The 17683-nt window shown below is 41.6% G+C and overlaps 1 protein-coding gene across 2 annotated transcripts; it reads right to left on the bottom strand.

Moving 5' to 3' along the window:
- Window positions 1-6579: 6579 nt before the first annotated feature.
- Window positions 6580-16843, bottom strand: ube2z (ubiquitin conjugating enzyme E2 Z). 2 transcript variants are annotated; one of them, XM_022753719.1, is made up of 8 exons: window positions 16013-16843; window positions 15442-15926; window positions 14883-14955; window positions 13667-13854; window positions 13343-13454; window positions 11152-11264; window positions 10904-10994; window positions 6580-9353 (listed from the first exon to the last, which is right to left on the bottom strand). In XM_022753719.1, exons 2-8 carry the CDS (start codon window positions 15906-15908, stop codon window positions 9171-9173), a joined length of 1227 nt encoding a protein of 408 aa, XP_022609440.1. In that variant the 5' UTR covers window positions 15909-15926; window positions 16013-16843; the 3' UTR covers window positions 6580-9170. The 2 variants fall into 2 exon arrangements, with proteins under 2 accessions (XP_022609440.1, XP_022609439.1); XM_022753718.1 differs by having other exon boundaries at window positions 15442-16843.
- Between the last annotated feature and the right edge of the window lie 840 nt (window positions 16844-17683).

Here is a 17683-nt window from a genome sequence, read left to right as displayed (position 1 = left end):
AATAATCTTTAAGCGGTAGCGCCTCCGCTCTAGCTGATTTTGTTTTGTGTTTGCTTAGTTGACCAGCCAAGTATTTATTCTGGCTGTTAATTTTGTTTGTGGAGGCAGTGCTCTCGCTGCTGTTCCCAGCGTGTGATGAGCTGTGGTAGTTTTTGTTTTACAGTTAAGGGCAAGAAGGTTCTTGGCTAATAATCATAGAAATAAGTAATAAGATAAGCGCAACACTGGGCCTTGTGTTTTGGTTGTTTGAATCTGTTTGTAAGCAACCTAGGGTTGGTGGCAGTGCTCTTGCTCCCCGTTCCCAAAATGAGGTAGGGTGTACTTTGTATCTGCTCATACCACAGTCAGACAGCATTTCCGCTGGGTCTGACTTGGTGGCATTGGGTATTGATGGTAACTTTTACTGGCTTAGGTGGTGCTTTGACCTCCGCTCCCAGTGTACATAAAGTATCCTCTACTCATGTATCCGCAATTACCACAATGTTGACACCCCATTATTGTGGTGCTTGCATGGCCCCTCTTCAGCCAGATGATGGCCACAAGCATTGCCCATCTTGTCTCAGCCTTGAACACTTGAGGGAGGGCAACACCCTTGCATGAATTGCAGCTTCATGCCCCAGGCGTTACGGATCACTAGGCTGGCGGAAGCGGAGCAGTCGCTCACTAAGGAGAGTCTTCCCTGACCCTCGGTCCTGGTGTTAAGACAGAGGACACTGGCATAGGCTCTATAAGGGCTACTGTCCACATGGCCCTAGCTCTTCTGCAGCTGGACATGCCATCTGAACTGGCACCTGTTAGCACCTTTTTTCGACACAGGCCAGCCACTACTGCCTTTACTGTTCCCCCCTCAGAGTAGTATTTGAGGGAGCTGCAAGCATGCTGGTAGGACACTAAAAGGCACTCCCATCTTATTTCGGATGGCAGGTCCTTTGCTGCTATGCAAGATGCAGCAAAGTTTGGCCTGGATCGCATGCCAGCTATTGAGCCATTGCATCCCTCATAGTGCCCCCTGATGAAGCTCTGAGACCGGATGCCAGGTGTCCTCGACCCCAGTGTCGGGTCACTGATGATCTGCTGTGCAGGCGTTCTGATGCAGTGGTTCGCATGGGGAAGAACGGCCACACCCTCTCTCACGTCATGCTTGCACATGCTTGCACTTTCAGCTTCCCTGCAAGAAGTGGAGGTGGATGCTTCTATTACGAGCCTCAGTGATGCTTCATTGCAGGGTTACACCTTCACATCCAGGGAGCTTGGAAACCTAATGTCCACCTTGGTGCAGACAGTGCATGACTTTCAGGACCCACCTCGCTTGTCCTCCCAACCACCCAGAGCCCAGGCTCCTCATTGTGATTGATGCCTTGGGGGCGGTCTTGGTTATTTTTCCCAGTAAAAGCTCAGATGCTGGGCTGCTAACACTTCCGACCCCTGGGTGATTTCCACCTTGGCCCACGGGTACAAGTTACAACTCCGATGCCGGCCCCTGATTCCAACCGGATGGATGACTATCATCCAGGACCTGGCAAAGGTTTTAGCCCTGAAAGAGGAGCTTTCCACCCTTCTGGCCAAGGATGACATAGAACCATTAGATGCCCTGTCATACCCCAAGGGGGTTCTACTCGACTTATTTTCTCCCTTCATCTGTATAATGGTTGGGACAACTCACAAACGTAACCTCGGAGCTCAAACTCAAGAGTCGCCATCTTGAAGAGAGCTGATTTTCTTTGACGTAATGATCAGGGGAGAGCGCGTACGCAGTCCCCCACTACCAGAATTTATGCAGTCGAGATTCCCACATTTGGGGAATTCGCAGAGGTCAGCACAGCCGAGGTGCAATGGCTGAACCTCAGCCTGGGTGAACCACCTTCTTGATCATGGTATCTCCCCTGCCAGGTAAGTATGAGTTGGAAGTGTCTGAGAAGGGTGCTCCTTCCCAGGCACAGCTCTCTGACTCATGGTGCCCAAAATGCATGATACCAGAGCACGGCCGGGGTGCAATGGCCCCCGGCTGTTAGCTCACCTTAATCTGACATACGAGGTGTTGAAAAATTGAATAAAAAGTTGACAAGGGCATATGGTACACATGATATCATCTCTGTACTATCGTAAAGTTTTTTGTACCAAAGCAAAGCAAAACTGCCGTCCAGCAACGTGGCCAAAAACCTACGTAGGCTGGCTATAGAAGAATGTGTAGCTTACATTTCTCCCTCAAAGAAAGAGCAAAAGAAGACATGAGAAAACGCAATTCCTTTTATCTGTTACCTCATAGGCCACGCCCACCCCCGTCATCTGTATCATGGTTTTAAGAGACTGTAGTACACACCAAGCTTGACGCTATACAGCAGACGCTGCTGTGCAGCAACACCGCCATTTTCGGGACAACTCGCAAACGTAACTTCGGAGCTCAAACTCAAGAGTCGCCATCTTGAAGAGAGCTGATTTTCTTTGATGTAATGATCAGGGGAGAGCGCGAACGCAGTCCCCCACTACCAGAAATTATGCAGTCGAGATTCCCACATTTGGGGAATTCGCAGAGGTCAGCACAGCCGAGGTGCAATGGCTGAACCTCGCCCTGGGTGAACCACCTTCTTGATCATGGTATCTCCCCTGCCAGGTAAGTATGAGTTGGAAGTGTCTGAGAAGGGGCCTCCTTCCCAGGCACAGCTCTCTGGCTGATGGTGCCCAAAATGCATGATACCAGAGCACAGCCGGGGTGCAATGGCCCCCGGCCGTGCCTTGAGAGTTAGCTCACCTTCATCTGACATACGAGGTGTTGAAAAGTTGAATACAATGCTGCAGTTTGACAAGGGCATATGGTACACATGATATCGTCTCTGTACTATCGTAAAGTTTTTTGTACCAAAACAAAGCAAAACTGCCGTCCAGCAACGTGGCCAAAAACCTACGTAGGCTGGCTATAGAAGAATGTGTAGCTTACATTTCTCCCTCAAAGAAAGAGCAAAAGAAGACATGAGAAAACGCAATTCCTTTTATCCGTTACCTCATACTCCACGCCCACCCCGTCATCTGTATCATGGTTTTAAGAGACTGTAGTCGACACCAAGCTTGATGCTATATAGCAGACGCTGCCACTTTTGGGACAACTCGCTAACGTAACCTCGGAGGTAAAACTCAAGAATCGCCATCTTGAAAAGAGCTGATTTTCTTTAACGTAATGATCAGGAGAGCGTGAACGCAGTCCCCACTACCAGAAATTATGCAGTCGAGTTCCCACATTTGGGGAATTTGCAAAGGTCAGCACAGCTGAGGTGCAATGGCTGAACCTCGCCCTGGGTGAATAGGCCACGCCCATCCCCGTCATCTGTATCATGGTTTTAAGAGACTGTAGTCCACACCAAACTTGACGCTATACAGCAGACGCTGCTGTGCAGCAACACTGCCATTTTCAGGGCAACTTGCAAAATGAGCAGCACGTTGCCATTTTGTGGGGCTTCATTTTTCATCAATGTAATGATCAGAGGTAAGTTGAATATACCCAGGGTAACTTGTAGCTATCTGGCTTGATTGAAACCAACATTGGCTGTCCTGGATTACCTGTACTATGAAGCTGGTTAACGTAACTTCGGAGCTCAAACTCAAGAGTCGCCATCTTGAAGAGAGCTGATTTTCTTTGACGCAATGATCAGGGGAGAGCGCAGACGCAGTCCCCCACTACCAGTAATTATGCAGTCGAGATTCCCACATTTGGGGAATTCGCAAAGGTCAGTACAGCCGAAGTGCAATGGCTGAACCTCGCCCTGGGTGAAGCACCTTCTTGATTATGGTATCTAATTATGGTAAAACACGAGTTGGTTAAAAGACTGAAGTCAACACTAAGCTTCACGGTATACCGCAGACGCTGCTGTGTAGCCACACCGCCACTTTCAGGGCAACTTGCAAAATGAGCAGCACGTTGCCATTTTGTGGGGCTTCATTTTTCATCAATGTAATGATCAGAGGTAAGTTGAATATACCCAGGGTAACTTGTAGCTATCTGGCTTGATTGAAACCAACATTGGCTGTCCTGGATTACCTGTACTATGAAGCTGGTTATCACCTGGCTCAGTTTAGCCTGGGTTTACCTATCCGGTTACGAGCGTTTTCATGTGAAAGAGGCAGAGTTGTTAATTATAAGCAATATTATCAGAACCACGAATTAAGTACTTCATACAATATGAGAAGAAACGCTGATACTTGCTTGTATGTTACAGCAATGTCCAAAAGAGATATACAACAAGTTGAAGTGTCAACAATGTGATCCCATAAGTGCAATAAAAAATATTACTTCCATGTCAAAGTATAATTTTTATTAAAAGTTAGACTAAAGATGTATTGTTAATAAGTGAATGAATTATCATTTCGTCTGAGTATTTTCACTATTCTGTCTGATGATGAACAAACTATTATGAACATGAGATGCAGATAAAACATTTAAAGTTAAAGGTACAATGTGTAAGATCCGGCCAGAGTTTAAAATGTTAAAAAAAAATGAACTAACACTATCAAAAGTATGTGAAGGAGCCCCAGTGAAGATGTCATGACCAAGACCTCCATCTATTGTATTTCAGAGATATCTACCACTCCGACAAGAAAGGCTGTTGGATGGCAAAGAAGCAAAACACAAGTAAATCGTGGTGTGGCTTTCCACCGCTGGATACAGTTCCGGGCGAGTAAAGAGATGAGACTTTTCTTTCAGACTGGTGAGTAACATCTAATGTTGGTCTGTAGTGAAAAGTATCATTAGTGCAAATGACAAACCGTACTGACAAACACTTCAAGTGGCATAAATGTATGATGTTGACGTTTTAGTGATTTAGTAGAATTTAGCCTGTTCCTGCGCCTGTTATCCAGATAGATGTGCCAGTAACTTTTCTTTTACAAGTAAGACAAAGAGACTGTTTGGTCCAGAACCAGCAGGTTCAGGATCCACTGCCTAATACTGTATTTATTTTAACATATTCATATCTATCCCTAATATTTATTATACACACACAACAGGCCTAACATGTTTGAATATAAAGAATTTGTATGAATTAAACTAACTGTCCTATTACGTTTGTCTGTATCAGGACCAGAATTCCAGTCCAGTCCTCCCAAGTGATGGACCAGCACCTGCCTTTTCTTCTGCATCTGGCCTCATCAACCATCAACAACCACATTACAGTAACACCTTGGAGTATTATCCCTGCACAGAACAGATATTGTCTGTAGTGTTATCTTTTGCACATCCTGCTCAACAGGAGTTTTGTCAACACTTTTGTACATAGTTTTTTTTCATTGTTTTATTTTTCAATATGTGTATCTATGTATCTATGTATATTTATCTTTTTGACTGTTGCAGTATTTTACCTTTATTGTTATTTCCTGTTAATATGTTTATTGGATACTGCACCAAACACCAAGCCAAAAATCTTGTAAGTAAAAACCTACCTGGCAATAAACCTTATTTTCTGATTCTGCCTTCCTCATGCTGCTGTAGCCTGACACCCATGTGTCATGCAGTATCCCCTTGCCTTCACATTTTTATAGGTAAATAAAAACATACTGTTCATACTACAAGTATTCATAATTTGTTTCAGTGCTATCAACAATTTTAATTATTGTGGTGGAGTGGTGGAGGCAGACAACTGCAAGATGATTCTAGTTTGGAATTAGAATAATGACAGAGTCACATGTTTAATTAGTTACAAGACTACACTTGCGTACCTGGAATCATGTCCTTCCAGGCTGTTGCTTTCACACAGACTTGTAGCAGGGCATGCTCATATTGTTGATGGTTGTGGTTTGCGCCACCCATCTGGCTGTGGAGTTAAAGAAGGTAAGTGAGTATATCTCAGGACAGGCGTATTCTATTAGGTATTATTTAGGATATATTCACTCATTTTACTTTTATGTTACAGGGGGGAGGGGACTAGATACCCCATGAGACTGGATTTCTGGGTTCAGGAGGCATCTTGCTCTGGAGTCTATCCCAATCTGCATCACAGGCTTTTTCAAAATAAGTATTCAAAAGTAAATTTTTTATGTCAAGACAATGTTGTATTGTTTCACATTTACAGAACCTAATGACTCTGAAACGACTGACTGACTGACTGACTGACTGTAGAACCTGCAGAATAAAAAGACTGTATATTATGATAAAGAGACTGTAGACATGGAGATAAAAACACACAGAATCAACAAAAGGAGCCATAGTTGTTTTCATATTTCTTTTTTTTTGAAGGCATTGATGAAGCTTGTTTGTGGTAAACACAGCAAAAGTTTAAAACTAAATTAATCTTTCTTTATTTCTAAACCTTCAAACACAGACCTCAGATCAGAACATGGTCTCTGGTGAAGAATCTCCTGCCTCATCTTTATCTAATGTCGCTGAATCACATTTTCAAAATAAGAGAATTCATTCAATGAATAAAAGCTCTGTTTCAAAGTAAGAGCACTTCATAGAAATGTAGTGGAGTCAAAAGTACAATATTTGTCTTTAAGTGTAGTGGAGTAAAAGTCAGAAGTTTACAAAAAGATAAATACTACTTAAGTAAAGTACAGAAATATACTTAAGTACAGTACTCAAGTAAATGTACTTTATTACTGTCCACCCCTGCCACTATCCTGCTTCAGCTTTTAAATGAGCCACAAAACAAACACCATTGAAAAATATAATAATTGCTGAATGCTAGTGTGCAAATAACCCGCACACTCACCACTCTTTGAATTGATAGTGTTTGTTTCTTAAAAAAGTAAACACTAATTCCATGTATTAGGACTGAACATTTTATTCTGTACTTTTCCAGAACTTCTGTACAATACCAACATTTTCAAGACCTGGAAATGATCACTTCTGTTAGCAACCGAGCCCCCCCTTTACAGAGCCACAGGAGAACCCTGCTTTAAGCACAACACAACACAACCAAACAGGCATATGATCTCTTCACTTACACCTCAGGAAGTCTGCTGCAATCAACATTTTGGCAATCACATATATTCTGTTAGGAGCCGCTCTTCAAATAAACATTCTATAACATAATAAAAGAAAGAAAAAGGAATGCCCTACATTAGTAATACGATTTGAATCTTCAGCAAGCTAACCGCTGCCAGTGGCCTAGGGTCTGACAAAACGCTGACAGCAGAGCCAAAGTGCTCTTCATCTCTAAAGGCAGACACTGGAGGGCAGTGGAAGGCAGAAAAGAAGCTACAACAAGCACAACAGTCGTTCATTTGTCCAGTTGTCTCATGTTGAAACGCTTCTTGAAGAGAGTCTTATAAAAGGTCGAAGATCAACAGTCTGTATTTGGGCTTTAAGGAGCAGTTGACACTTTGGGAAATACTGTATGCTTATTCGTTTTCTCGCGGAGAGCTGAATGAGAGGATGCCACCTCAAATAACTGACAATCAGGACTAGCTTCAGCTGAATTGGAATGAAGGCTGAAGATTTTCTCCCACATTTTATAGTTGAGTCAAGTGAGAAAAGGAATCTCTGCTACTATGAACAGGTGAAATGATTACAGCCACCAATAGCACGTTCAATGTACATTTGGGTGTGTGAGGGCTGAATTAAGACATCTTTAAGAGTGTTTTCTTCACTGAAAGCCCGACAAACTCAGAACAATCCTTACTGTGTTCAGACTGCAAGCAACGCTGCCTGTCAACCACTTTTTTCACATCCTGTGTTGATGAGCCAAATAAACTGTTGGCTGTGGAAATCAGGCTAATCAAGAGCCCTATTAATGTGATTTTGTGACACCAAATTTGATCTGTGTCGAATCTGACATCTAGTGATGAAAAGGATACCTCTAATTACTGCCATTAGCTGGGGTTTATCTGGTTATTTTAAACAAAAGACAACAAAGCGTTAAATGAAATTCTGTAAAAAACATCAGACTTGCTTTGCCGTCTGTGTGTACCTCTGTATACCTCAGACCCTCATTGAGAGGCAGAGAGAGACAGAGCAGAGTGACTGAGTTACTTGCAGTATGAACAAAGGGAAAGTTCCCTTCATCTTGCCTTCATTTGTTCCCCCAAGCCCAGGAAGGTTCATGCTAAAGCAAAGGATGGTTTGGTTTGTATCTTTACTGGTTAATCAGAAGAGCCAGCGACCCAAAGAACAACAGAGTTTCCTAATAAACAACACACCCTACACACAGCAAATTAGGATTAGTTTCAGCATGACAATGAGGAAACAACATAACAAAAGGAAGGTGGATGTCAATGAAACTGACATTTCTATAACAGCTTCTTATCTGCTACAGAGATTTACTGTCAGTTCAACAGCACAATTAGAACTGAAAGCTAAGCAGAACTTATTGTATAATACAGAAGACTTGTTGTATTTAGAAACAAGAGGCTGATGTTTTATGTGGCCTGGTTGTGGAGGCAGCGGAGGTCCAGTCTGAAAGGTGTGGTTTCACCCTGACTAGAGGAGACGAGGCACATGGCCTTGGCCAATGTTCACTTTCTCCAACTACCTTCCATAGAAAAAAGTCTGTCTTTTCTTCCTCCCCGCTTGAAATCAAAAAGGCCTGCTCTGATGAACACCATCATCTTTCACTGCTCCAGCCAACTCAGGCCAACGTCCCTTCATCTAGTCCAAACCTACCTCCACCTCTAAGCCAAAGTGAGCTCCTGAACTTCTCCTTGTAGATCCCCACCACACAGTCTTACCTCAGGGATCAGTGTATAAAAAAATGGACTAACTTTCTGTTTGGACTCGTGGATCAAAGTATAACAGCTACTTTAGAATGTTACTATGTGTTCTTTTATCCATTCCTAGTGTGAATTTAAAGGTTTGAGACATGAAACTAACATTTCACAAGCAACATTGGCTGATTAATCTCAAAATTTATCAGGCATTTGGGCAACCATCTTGAGCTTTAGAATTAAACAGGACATCAACATGACAGTTAGGAAGCTACAGAAGTAGCACAAAAACACCGCTCCAGGCCCAATTCGCCAGCAGTTGTTCATTTTTCATTGTCAAGAGAGTGCTACAATTTCTTCTCTCTGTATCATCCACACAACAGAAGCTTGATTCCAAACCTGAACCCTGGACTCACTAAAGCCTTAAAGACAGGCGTTGTGTTCTCTTCTGGAATTTTGTTCCTCCACTGCAAACAAAACAAAAAAATGTCCCTTTGTCTTTAGCTCTCAGCCTGGGTTTGAGTTCAGCACCATCCAGAGAGTCAGGGGTGGGAGCTGCCCTGGCTGTCCGGGTCTGTCCCTGAGGAGCTGGTGTCTGAGTCTGAATCGTCGTCGTTGTGGTTGTCTTCCGCCAGGCTTTTCTCTCGTATCCGCCTGTGGGTGGCACTGAGGCGAGCCATCAGGCCCTGGTAGTCGAATCTACCACGCTTCTCGCCAAATGGGTCCTGGGTGGAGGAGAAGGATAACAAAACAAAGCAGTGAACCAAGTGTGAGCACATACAGTAGTGTATGCCACACACAAATAGGGCTGTAAGGGTACATGTATTTGTCCTGAGGAGTTCGGAGTTCATAAGGCTACTACTGATATTAATGTTCATTTTCTGTGTTTGTATTGTGTATGTTTAAGGTCCAGATTAAAACAAAGTTAGCTTGAAATAGCAATAAAAACTAATTGAAAAAGGTACTGACAAAATCTGGAAAACTCTCTTGGCCATTTTGCTTTTTGCCTTTTAGACTGTCTCTAACCTCAGCTTGTCAGTTGGCATCTGCTGTCAAGTCACCATGATGCCGGGCTATAATAGGGATGAGATTCTTTTTATCGATGCTGGCACGGTTTTCAGAGCCAGACGGTCCTATACACTCACTACACAAGTTGTGTAGGGCTCTGCAAATTATGCAAGGGCCATGCCTCCCCCTTGTGTCAAAGTGTGTCTCAATGTTTACAACTTTGATGAGAGGATGATGCGGAACTATATTTCTGGTCACGAAAAGAGAAAAGAAAACACCATGAGAGTGAATGGCAGGAAGAGCAATCAGGTAAACTTGTTCTGTCCAAGTTTGATGTCAGTAAATAACAGTAATGTTAAGGTGCTGGCTGCAGTGCTTTTCTCCAGTCTGTCTGTCTCGTTTAACCGAGCTGTGCGGTGCATCTCTTGGTCTGTGTCTTTCTTTTCAGCCACCTGCAGGCCTGTTCTGTGAATTTGTGCCCGACAAAAGTGAGAGTGAAATACAACTATTTATTACGTTTGATAAACACCAACCGGTTACGGTGTTTATAAATTGCAGCTTGGAAAAGATAACTGTGCTGCGCGTGACCATGCATCTATTTGCGTCTGCACCTCTTTGGGAACCAGTCTAGACGTTATATGTTGCACATCATTTTAAAACAAGACAATGATTATCTAGTCTCTAAGTCAAGGTTTAGTTATAACTGCAAGCTGAAAAACAATGGATTGACACTGACTGTTGATTAAATATTGAATTTAAAATGTTGATTAGCTGGGCATACTGGGCAAAATGGATGCACATCTCTCAGTACATAATTGCCATCATGTGTTCAGCCAAGCCAAACACAGACAAGTGATGGTGTTTATACTCCCTTTGGCTTCTTTCACCTTTGAAAAGTTTGTAGGAATGGTTATTGGGCTTTTTTAAAATGAATTTTGTGTACATTGTGTGACTGATTGTGACTGTCAAAGCAGTCCTACTTCTAACGTTTCTGCTTGGATTTTGATGACCGGCAACTGGTAGCATCAAATGAATGCCTATAGTATTTGCATTTTTTTTGACATACTGTATTTGTGATATTGTTCCATCTCTATGTGTTATGTATATTAACAAACCTTTAAAAAATATATTCAATACATTCAAATATTCATCCGAGAATCCCCTTGCATTCTCACTAAACATAAACTGACATTAATCTTCAAGATGTCAAATTAAAAATGGAGATGAGGAAAATGGAAATAAAATAAATAGAAATAAATGTAGTCACCTGCATGTTCTGTCCCTGTAGATGCAGTCTCTCTTTGCAGACTCCCTCGTAGAAATCATAGTATTCAAGGAAGGACTTTTCCATCACACTCCTAGAAACACAGAAGCATACACCAGTTAGCTGATAAACAGAAAGAGTAGAAGAGTAAGTGAAGAAGAACAGGAGTAACAGAGCAAGAAGAAAAAATGAGAACACGTTACAGACAGAAGGAAATGTGAAGATGAATTGGACAATTATGTTGGTCTCACCACAGAGCCTCAGGACAGGGGACTTTGCCTTCCAGCATGTCACACACTGCCACCCTCATGGTTTCATGGCGGATACACTCGTTGTAGTTCTTACTGTCTCCTGGGTGGCGCTCCTGAGACACACACAAAGCCGAGCATTAACTAGCAAATTAAATGAAAGCACATTAACTAAACAAACAAAGAACGTTACAGAAGATGAGCTGTCATCTGTACTGCTGCTGCTGCTGATGAATTAGGTACAGCTGTATGTTGCTGGTGTCAGCTCATACACATTAGTTACAGAACTTCAGAACTGACATTATTCAAGTTGAATCATCTAAATTAAATTAAATATCCTATAGTAGTGCAAATGATGTCTGATAAAGTTAAAGACATTTCTTAACTCATCAAGTCCCAGGCAATGAAACCCTGACATGGCACCCATGACAGTCGTCATAGATACTATACCTACATTCACCCACTCACACACACATGCAGCGTTTCTACCATACCCACACACTCATACACTGATGGAGCAGCCACCAGAGGCAATTCAGGGTTCAGTATTTGGCCAACGACACTTCGACAGGTGGACTTGGAGAAGCCGGGATCGACCCAGCAAACCTTCTAATTAGTGGACGACCCGCTTTACCTCCTGAGTCATAGCCACCACACTATTTATTAAAATACAAAATTGCAAATCAAAAATGACACATTTACATTTTCCTCACTCTATGAGGCCTTTTTCATTAACTGAACTCGAGGACCCATTACTGAAGGTGTAGCCGTTGTCACGGCTTCTGCTTTCATATCCAGTGTACTCGCCCATCTTGCGAGTGAACTCCTGAACTTACATTTTGGCACTGCTCAGGAGGTCATACTAAATCAAACACCGCAACTAATAAAGCAGGACTTAATATAACTAAGACTTGAAAAAAAGTTTGTGGCAAAACACAGGGAAGATTTTTTTATTCAAAATATCCAATGTGTCTTTTTCCTGCCTTTTTGTACATTTGTAAACCAAAGTATTTGTATAAGTATTTAAAGCACAGTATTTGGGAAAATGCTAGTTTATCTACAGTCCCCAGTACAATTTAGGTAGCGTAGGTATTTTCGGTATCATGTTTGGTTTCCAGCAGAAAGCTTTTTTTCCACTGAGAGAGAGGGGCTGCGTTCGAAAAGTCTCTTTTTTCTTAGGAGGGTTCCTAACTGAGTGAAATGAGCTGAAGTATCTGAGCAGCAGCCATGATGAGAGCAGGTCCAGTTCTCTAAGTGATAAGGAAAGGATAGTCAGTGCTTCCTATCTCATCTCCTTTAGTATAGGAAACACTGGACCTTCCTTTATGAAAGAAAAGGAAATAATGCCTTCCCACAATTCCTTGGTGCAGCAACATTTAAAGTAAAGCATCATTGTAGTTTCACCACAGCAGAGCCACATAAATGTAGAAACACCAGAGAAACTGGTCTGTGTTTGTGACTCGATCCAGAACTGATGGAAATCCTTGTCTGATCGACTGAAGCCCAAATCCATAAAAACAGATTTCTTCTCTTTAAATCCAGTCAGGAGTCATGAAGAACAAGCAGGTTGAATTTATAGTGAACAATATCATCATCATAATAAAATACTATAGCCTATACATCAATGTTGTTTCACTAAACCCCCTCCCATTGTTTAAAGCACTAAAAATTCATTTTCTTCAATTAAAATGTATAGAAATGTTAAAATGACTGACAGGAAACTATAAACTTCTGTCTGAATATAATTTATTCTGATCTCTTGCTCAATTCCTTATTTCTATTTAATTATTATTCTAATGGCTCAATTTTCTCTATTTGTATTTTTCTTTTATATTATCGTATTTCAACATTTCAGTCCAGTTTGCTTTGTTTTTGTGGTTAGGAAAGGAGGATTTATCCTCCATGTGTTATAAATTAAGTTAGTTTAAAAAAAGTGTAACTGCAGTCAGATTCTCTCAACAATGCAGTTGTCGTTTTGCAAGTCCTAATGAATTCTCCTTCACATCTTTCCTTGACCTCATGACGTTTTCCATCGAGGTTGGGGAGAAGTGGTTAGGAAAGGAGATTATTAGCCAGAGAGGGTTGGCCTGTCGACCCTCTACTGCAGGTGGAGCCAACCATTAAAAGAGCCAAAACACAGCTGCACTGTCTTAAAGAGACACATCATATACTGTACAAACACATCTCACAGTACCTGTTCAAAGCCAGGTTCATTGTGATAGGGGTTCTCTGTCATCAGAGACTGGATGGAGATGAGGACAGATGAGATGCTCTGGGCTGGACTCCATGCTGGACCTGTCCATGTCCTACACACACACACACACACACACACACACACACACACACACACACACACACACACAATATATATATAGTAGTTAACAGTATAGTTACTCCAAGTTGTATGACCGAAGCACATGAAACAAACTACATCTCTCTCACCATGACAACCATCCTTAATGGATTCCTGATGAGACAAACATATACTATGAAAGTGATTAAGTGAACCCTGACTCACCCCAGGATGCTGAGGCACACCTTGCCGTTGCGGTAGAAGTTGGGGTTAAAGCGGACAGTGTTGTGTCCCGTGGTGATGAGTTTGACCCGGGGTGGGTGGATAGGGTAGTCGGGGGGGCAGCGGAACAAGAAGAGAAAGAAGCCACCCTCGTATGGTGTGTCAAATGGCCCTGTGATCAGGGCATGGATCTGCAGGGACAGAGAGAAAAGAGTTATGTCAGGAGATAGAGAAGTTAGATTAATGGACGAAAGGTAGAAAGGATGACGGGGGAAGACAAGAGTGGGATGAATAAGAGAGATTATGAGAGATATACAGTACATGGGGAGAGAGGGATACTGGTGATGAACAGATCATGGAGCAGAAAATCTGACCTAGAAAACAACTGATAACATCCAGATCCCACTGCGAGGAACCAATGTAGAAATGAGAAGAACATGAAGTGTCAGTGATTCTTTGACCTAAAAACTTCACTGTATGTGTACTGATTTGTTAATGGTGGTTTCCAGTATAGTTTCAACACTAGTTAAACTGGGAAACCCTGTGTGGCAGTCAAAGTGTGACACATGCTGGAAAACAATATTTGTCAAACTCAAACATGCTACAATTAATTTATAAATAATTTAACCACACATATCAACCACAGTTTTCAAAATAACAGCTGCAACTATGGAAACAGTTTTCATCATCAATTTACCTTTTCAGCATCAAAGTTCATTCTTGACCTTGGAAACCTTGATAACATGATCTTTACTTAAGGTTCACTTACAAGCTTTTTCCAGGGTTTAGGGTTTAGGGTTTGCTCCATTGTCATGGAGATGGCTCAGTTATGCGACCTTAGTATGACAGCTGACCCATCTCCATGACAACTGGGCAAACTCCATTGGCCTACTGTAAAGACAGTGAGATGTGGTTGAAAGTACTGGAAAAAAGCTACATGTTTAGATCGAGTTCAGGTAACTTTGTCAAATTCATCCTTTTACCCATTCGTATTCTATTTTTTTTTTATTATTTTGATTTCTAAGAACAGATTATTATTGCTGCTTGCTTGTCATCCAGCAATTTCAACGCTTGTGATCATACAGAAATGGCACCAAGCAGGTGAAACAGTCATTCGCTTGCCAATCAGTTCATTTTGGATTTAATTTTATCAGAACACTGGAAAATGACAAATGTAAATGGGTCATAGTGTGAATGCTTTGTAAGACAGGACCCTTACCTTGGTCATGTCTTGAGGATCAGGGACGACAAACATCCCTGGTGGAGGTTCCTTGTAGATTGACATGATATCCCTGCAGAGACAGACAGAGCAGGAGGGAGACAGATGTGGTTCTTCAAAGGGCAAAGTAATTGTACACAGATATCTGCCACTGAAACTTCTGCTACTACATTTGTAAATACTTTTCACTGCTTGTGAATACCTGACTATATACTACAAGGGGTAAGTGAAAAATATCTTTTTGTCATTTGAATGAACTTCCCCTTTAATAATTAGTCTTTTTAGTCTAGAGTGTAGATTAAAACAAACTAAAGCAGTGGTTCTAATATGATCCTAATGTGACCTGTACATTACTTTCTGTATTCAAGTAAATCCTGAAGTTTCCTGAAGTTTGCGATCAATTTAAGTACCCAAAGGTTTCTAGTGATGACAGAAACTTTCTAGAAAGCTTTCACTTTCGCTTTTACACACTCCATTATGATTTTGGACGTTTGCTGACCTGAAAGCGCTAAATTATTTATTCAAAGGCGATTTTGCCGCTTTGGATTGTTTTTATTACCTCTTTATCCTCAGGATGCATTGCTGGGAAGCTTTCTCGTTGTCCCAGTCCGTACTGAGGGTAGGGTCCCAGGAAGTGGCGTGGATTTGGGACAGGAGGCCCGCTCCTGCCACACCGGCCACACCGCCGACCCCAAGACCAATACCGGGGAGAGGTGAGGAGGCGTGTACGGTTGGAGACACGGCCACGACCGGTGGCGACGTGCCGGGGGTGAATGTGTTCCCAAAACCGGCAGGGGTAGCAGTGACAGCGGACACAGGGGCCACCACAGCGGTTAGGCCACTCTGCGCGGCCGCAACGGGAGGAGGATAGGCCGTGTTGGAGCTGGAGTGAACACCGGTGACTGTTGAGTTCCCTCCCGGAAGAGAGTTGGCCAAAGTCGGCAGAAGCGAGGCTCCGCTGCCCTGTACGGTTACGCCTAAGCCAAGGGCACTGCTGCTGGACTCCTCTCCAAAGCTGTCCGCCATGGCTCGGAAGCTAGCAAGCTAGAGCAAAACCGTTGGTGTTGACTAATTTATTATGCTAACTGTTAACTAGCGTTAGCTGTAGTGACAGTTGAGTGCGAAGTTACCTCTGCTTGTTTTGTTGTCCAGCAGGATCAGAGAGCAGTCGAACGGTGTAGAAGCGAACACAGAGCCGAGGCCAGAAAACAAGGCATTTCTTCCCACGACATGGCTATTTATCGTTGGCTTAACTGTGTTTTTCCCCAGGCCCCCAAAAAGTACCAAGTCGTCAGCTAAATTACCTAGCCTGCCTTTCTTCGGCTTATGAATCAGTTCACCGCCTGGTTGTTATCGGTTTTAAGGAATATAGTGTCAGAATATTATGTTTTATACCGACCGCATCCCCACCACTCCATTAACATAACGCCAACTTCAGGATCTGATTTCCCTCTAATCAAGCTGCACTGAAATGATATCACACGGGGACATCCGGTGGGAACCTTCAAAATAAAATACTCTTTGACTTGTGTTTGAATGCCACTGACAGTGCTACGGTGAAAATTACATTAGGTTTTTCACTAATAATCAAAGTATTTCATGAATAATCTGTGATAAATATAGATCAATTGAAATCCTTTTCATATCAAGTCCAAGCCACACTTGCCGATGTCATAAACAGACATTATTGTGGATGTTAGCGCCCAGTACTGTGAATCTACAGGAATTGTATCGAGTCGCCAAACTGTCAAAATGTAGTTAAAGTTTGTCAAACACATCGAAAATAAAATAGAATCAATAAATACTACTACAGGTTAAATAATTACTGGAAAAAATAAGGCCAATTATTTTCCTGTAACCTTCAATGTAGGGGAACTGTAGTGCAGCAGATAAATTTGTTAATGGAAGGTATTGTGCATTTTATGACTAAAGCATAAAACATGAAACTTTCTCCAGTTTTAAATCCCTTCTTAAAACATTTTTTTTCTTTTTCTTTTAAAGGCCTCATCTTTGTCCAATTTTTTAAATTATTTCATTTTATTTTATGTCATTGTTGATTTATTCATGTTTGTATCATTTTGTTAAATACTTTGTAATCATTTTAAAGAAAAGTGCAATACAAATAAAAGCTCATTATTGTTATTATCATTGTTATTATTATTAGTAGTAGAAGTAGTAGTAGTAATAAATCCTTTATTTATACAGCAACTTTAAAAACAAGGGTTTACAAAGGGCTTTGACATAAAAGCATAAACATACAAGAGAAAGAACTCGAACAACAACAGTGACATATAAACCCGTAGGAGCCCAGGCAGGCAACACAAGCTAACATAAAGCAACAGAATGAGATAAAAGAGTTAATTCCAATAAGGGCATAAATGGGTAAAAACAGTAAGTAACAGTGCAATAAAATAAGGTGAAGAAGAGATAAAGGAAACAAAAACAAATAGAAACAGATCAAAACAAGAGAAACAGTAAGTAACAGTGCAATAAAATAAGGTGAAGAAGAGATAAAGGAAATAAAAACAAATAGAAACAGATCAAAACAAGAGATAGAGCAATAAAGAATAAAAGAAGCAATAAAGGAAATAAAAACAAATGGAAACAGATAAAAACATTTGTAAAGAGATAAAACAATAAGGAATAAAATAGAGATAATAAGGATAAATGACAGCCATAAAAACAATAACAGGAAATAAAAGCAATACAAGAAAATTGAGGATGTTAGGGAACTAAAGCAATTAGAAGAGTAACAAAAATATATGATAGGATAAGAATTAAAGGATGATAGAAAGACAATA

Source organism: Seriola dumerili, unplaced genomic scaffold (genome assembly GCF_002260705.1).
Source record: "Seriola dumerili isolate Sdu_G_001 unplaced genomic scaffold, Sdu_1.0 BDQW01000192.1, whole genome shotgun sequence".
Classification (NCBI taxonomy): Eukaryota; Metazoa; Chordata; class Actinopteri; order Carangiformes; family Carangidae; genus Seriola; species Seriola dumerili.
Note: the sequence above shows the minus strand (reverse complement) of the source record. Positions and strands in the feature narration are given on the sequence as shown.

Bases quoted from the DNA above. Each gene is read 5' to 3' on its own strand.
- ube2z (XM_022753718.1), bottom strand. From the start codon at position 15,908: ATGGCGGACAGCTTTGGAGAGGAGTCCAGCAGCAGTGCCCTTGGCTTA. The intron at 14,956-15,441 runs GTAATAAAAACA...CTGTCTCTGCAG, and splicing joins TGCATCCTGAGGATAAAGAG to GGATATCATGTCAATCTACA. The intron at 9,354-10,903 runs GTGACTACATTT...TCCTCCACCCAG, and splicing joins TACAGGGACAGAACATGCAG to GACCCATTTGGCGAGAAGCG.